This window comes from Sinocyclocheilus anshuiensis, unplaced genomic scaffold (genome assembly GCF_001515605.1).
Source record: "Sinocyclocheilus anshuiensis isolate Anshui unplaced genomic scaffold, SAMN03320099.WGS_v1.1 scaffold521, whole genome shotgun sequence".
Classification (NCBI taxonomy): Eukaryota; Metazoa; Chordata; class Actinopteri; order Cypriniformes; family Cyprinidae; genus Sinocyclocheilus; species Sinocyclocheilus anshuiensis.
This window is the reverse complement of record NW_015540882.1, coordinates 678850-683995: the sequence shown is the minus strand read 5'-3', so window position 1 is coordinate 683995 and position 5146 is coordinate 678850. Positions and strand designations below refer to the sequence as shown.

The 5146-nt window shown below is 39.0% G+C and overlaps 1 protein-coding gene across 1 annotated transcript in view; it reads right to left on the bottom strand.

Annotated features, from left to right (window-relative positions):
- Window positions 1-5146, bottom strand: part of LOC107688567 (N-acetyl-beta-glucosaminyl-glycoprotein 4-beta-N-acetylgalactosaminyltransferase 1-like) — a 189300-nt gene that overhangs the window by 15456 nt on the left and 168698 nt on the right. The window contains exon 10 of the mRNA XM_016486272.1: window positions 1343-1409. Coding sequence (XP_016341758.1) covers window positions 1343-1409 — 67 coding nt within the window. The remainder of the gene's footprint in view (window positions 1-1342; window positions 1410-5146) is intronic.

Below are 5146 nucleotides of genomic sequence, written 5' to 3'. Positions count from 1 at the left end.
GAAAACGAAGCGTTTGAGAGAGGCGGGGGGATAAAGGACCTACAATAATGTACAGTATTTGAAAAATAATGTGTTTTTTGAACATTAAAACATGTCAACATATTCTGTTACACCAAATACACAAAATAATGATCTTTTAAAAAGTATCATATGACCCCTTTAATAAAACACACCTGATTCAACTCATCAATTCATTAGTAAAAACTCCTGAAATGGGTGTGTCAGATAAATAAGACATGCAAAAAGTGCAGTGTTGGGAGTACTCCAGGAATATATTGGGAACCACTGGTTTGGAGAATGGATGAATAGTTCATACTGAGTTCCCCGACTTGTGATTGCAGACTTTGGTATCTAGGCAAATCCTGAGCAAAGTTTTAGACATTGCTGACAAGTCTTCTGAAATTCAAGAGGAGATGAGAGATTATTCAGGTATTTTTTTTCTCAGGAGAACCACCAAATGCAGGATATTTCTACAAAAGTCTCCATTTGAGTTAATGTCATTGCTAAGAGAAACAATTTAAATCTTATGGAGATCTCATTTGTAATTCTTCTTTCCAACTTGAATGTAAACTCTATGAGGCCAGAGTGTGTGTGCTGTGAAATGCTTGAAAACAGGTAAGCTCCACTGTTATAAGATGGCATTTGTACTGAAGACACTTCCAAAAGGCTATCCGTGAAGGTCATCATCACTATGGCAACAGTATGCAAGCTACGGACGTTAGCGCTCCAAGCCTGATCTCCCTTTGAGAGCAAGCAAGATCCTACTGAGTCTCTATAACCTTGTTCTTTTTCCAGTGTCCTTTCTCTCTTTATGTCACAACAGCTCTAAGCACATTTTCAATTTTGCTTCACCTCAGGGCACTGGCACCAAAAAGTGTTAAAAGCAAATTACCGTCCACTAAACTCATCAATTTTGTAGCGAACTCTGTAGGATGCTATTAAAAGTCTTTGCGCATACAACTTTAGGGCACGGAAAACAACTTTAAAGTGTAATGCGGCTAATTCATCTAGTCATTTCAAGCCCGATGGGACAGACTGTACCAATCCCTGCACAAAGACCAGCGATTGGAAACAGCCTCTGGCAGAAGGAGTCGCTGTCATCAATCTCAATGATCCTGAAAAAGCCACTTTCTTCCTTCTCGGCAACTCTCGGAGGCACTGTATATTTTCATAAACATGTCGCACCAAAACCTCTCAAGCACCTTGGAGAATAATATCAAGGACTAAAGTTGGACGTCTCGTCATCAAGCCACTCAAACCATGATGGCATGGCGGCAGTCCGATGGCTAGTCAATGCTGGTTAGTTTTGAAATTGCTGGAGTTTTTTAAGAGGGAGGGTTACCTGTGTACAAGGAGATGTAGGCGGAATCGATGACCTCGTACTTGAGTCCTGGCAGGAAAGGGCGCCACTGTAATAGAGACAAAGAGAGACGTTTAGAGAGAAACTAGACTCAAGTCTCATACAGCACAGCCACGGTTGGCCAACAGACCATTCTTAGACTGCATGATGCATATTGCACACCAAACCGGCAAGATCCGGCTGAAATCAGCAGTTCTAGCAATTTCTGGGAATCAGGGCACATGGGTTTTATCAGTCCACCAGGAAATCATGTTGCGTTTAGGTACCAATTGAATGCAACAAGTGCTTTTGAGAAACAATCAGTTGCAGGATTTGATGAAGCAGTTGATGAAGTTGATGAGGTTCATGCTATTCAGTTGTTTGAAAGATACTCTAGAATTTTGTAGGAGACACTTGAGACAGCACTTTTCCACCTTCAGGCAGAACAGTTAGTTTTGCATAATTAAAGGGATAATTAATGAAAGAATTTTAATTTTTGGGTGAACTATCCCTTTAAGTCTGGCTTTGTACCAATAAGAGCTTGTCTATAGACCCTTTTAGTGTCGACGTCACAATTACGTCACAGCGCTAGCTGGAGGCAAAACAAAGGGAAAACTGGAGGCAGCCAATTCAAACCAGTAGAGATTCGGCTATATAAGGAGCTTAAAATATCATCTTGTTGTGATGTTGGTGTACAGGCTCCAATTTTAAATTTTATCGCACACCTGCTGCCATTGCCAGACAAAAAACCGATGACAGCTGTGGTTAAAAACGCAATAAAAAGAGCGGACTGGACAGAAACAATCGTCAAAAATGCTCGCGTTTGTAGCGTACACTTCTTATCAGAAAAGGTTAAATAAAGTATTGTCTTTTGTTGTTATGGATTATGGTTTGGGTTACGCGTCTAAAGATTTCTTATGCATCTCACAACATGCAAGAGTAGCCTATGTTGTGTATGAAAATCTGTGTGCATGTGTGTAAAACAACAAACTGACGATTTGTATGCCTTAATCATTTGTAATTGTGGCTGGAATTTTTAAGAACTTGGTAAGCAAGAATAATCAAATAGCCTACAGAAAGTTGAAAATTTGCAGTTTTTGGATTTTTTATTTCTAGAAAATATTCACATTAAAGGTACTATAATGTCACTGTAAACTTACATCATTTACAGGAGGTATACTTTAAAATAACTATTTGTCCATTAGATACATACATCTTCAAATAATATATCCAATTTCCATCACATTAAATGTCTAACTTTTTTTGTATTTTGGCCCAGTTCACTCTCACTAGCTGTAAAAATAGTTGCCTGCTGACATTGAAATATATCCATCTTCATGACTAGATAGACACAGGTGAGTTTCTCTTTATTATACACGTTAGGTTTCTCTATAGATGTGAGTCACTCAACCGGAGGTAATCCTGTCAGATCGTCCATCCATTGAGTGAGTGTGTACTGGTCGGCCAGTCTGGTTTCGTCAGTTATAGTTAACGTTTTCAAATAACAATTGCTGTCACGGACAGTGAGTGACCTTACATATTCAGGTAGAATCGGGTTTTCTCCAGTCATTGTTAAAAAACAAGCTAACAAAACTTCATAGCTAGCGTTAGTGAAGCGGTCAGGGGAATCTTTCTGCCTCCACCTAAGCTCCGCCCACAGAAAAACGTCACATTGTTTACTAACGGAAAAGGGGTCTATACAATTACAATTTCTTTCTGCACTGGGGTGCTGCAAAATCAGCTATTTAGCTAGCCATGCTTAGAACGTGTGGAACAATAAGAAATCATATCATACTTAACCGTGTCCTAATAAAACTGCTACTGGTAACGTTACTTGCTGCCCTCATAACCATTCAGCCTGGACCTAGATTTGAGTGAGGCCCAGAAAGCGATAATCATTTCAACAGAGATGGAACCCTCCATGAGTCTGGGTCTTTTGCATCAGTCAGAGGGTTCTCTTCTTGTCTAAGTGGGTGGTTCTTTATGCTGGCAAATCTATGCCAAAAAGAACCGAGTGCACCAGTTATGTTTATGCACACAGTAAATTGCTTCCGCAAGAGGATAACAGATCAACGCGTGGGGAAACGGGAGCCTGCGAGCTCTTTTTAAACACTCGCGCACGCATCACATCACCTGTGCGCGCAATACAAGCCCTCGCGAGTGAGGATATGGCTGTTTCTCAATTCCAAGAACGTAAAGAACGAACTTGTGTTCTTGTGGAGAACGGTCTTGCCAGGCTACATTGAAAGAACGAACTAGGAAGGACGCGAGAACACAGAACACATCTTTGTGAGAATTGAGATGCGCTGTGATCTTGCGCTCAACTGACAGAACGTTATAAGGAGCGAGACACAAAAAATAACGCATAACATCACAAACTAATGTCATATTAAAACATTTATTTCAGATTATTATAGAGAATACTTCCATAGTATTGATATTATTATTTTTATTTTACCATATGTATTTGTAAAAATGATTAGGCTTAGGCATGTATATTTAATGTTAGCTATATTTTGTCAATGTTCAAATTATCATTGTTAAAAAAGATTTACCAATAAAAAGCATGACAGGCTTTTTTCCAGGTCTTTATCGCTTTATTAAAATTATGCAAAACAAAATGACAATGTTTACTTCCATGAGCCGTCGCATATTCACAGGCTTGCAAGCTTACAGGCTTCCGTACGTCTCCCGCCCGCAGCGTCTTTGGGATTTCTAACGGTTCGATCAAAGCCACTACAAAGAACTTATACTGACTTGAATGCAGCAAATAACACTCCTTGGTCTCCCCTCACTCGCCCTTATGTAAAAAAATTAATAAATGAAATATATTTACAGACATACAATTTGTGTTTTTCGTTTATTTCTTGTTACTATGCACACCTTGACGGTAAACCACATTTTTTAACTGCTTCTGAGAAGAAGTGGTAAGCTGTTGATGCCTGGTTGTTATTTGCTGCATTCAAGTACATAACCTGAAAACATAAAGAAAATACAAACCAATTTGGGATTTACAATTATGTACACTTACAATTATTTAACGGGCAAGCATATAGTGGTAATATAGTGGTGAACTACAGCTAATTTGAGTTATAGCAACAAGTTGACTATTAGTTTTATTTTATTTGTATTTTGTGAAGTGAATATTACCCAAAGCATTTTGTTGTATAAAAAAAAATCAAATATAACAATTTTGGTAGATTTTCCATGCTAATAACCGTGAAAACGTGTCATTACAATATATATAAAGGGTTTATGTGGTGCTTTATCTTCGTAACGTCACAAGATTGCAATCACTAGTAAACGGAAAAATTTATGTTAATAAACTTTCTGCTAAAGATCTATTCTATTGACAAAGCATGCAATTCATTTCATTAAAACAGCCATATTATATTTATTAAAAAATAAATAAAATGACAACTTACATGCATCTGGTCCGTTGATAAAGCCATGTCTCCGGTCAAATGTGAATTATGCATCGCCTTTTCACAGGCGTCCAATCACAGCTGACTTCCGCAAAAGGGGAAGTAACCAATGGCGTTTGAGATTACAATTAAAACAGCAAGCCCGCCCCATGACTGCCGAAAATAAAAGTGTTCGTGCGGGCAAAAGCAAGCTGGTGAAAAAATACGGAGCGCGAGAATGAGGGGGGATGATCACTGCGCGTGCGATGAGACATATCCTCGCTCACGAGGGCTTGTATTGTGCGCACAGGTGATGTGATGCGTGCGCAAGTGTTTGAAAAGAGCTTGCAGATTCCCGTTTCCTTGCGCGTGGATCTGTTATCCTCTCGCGGAAGCAATTTAT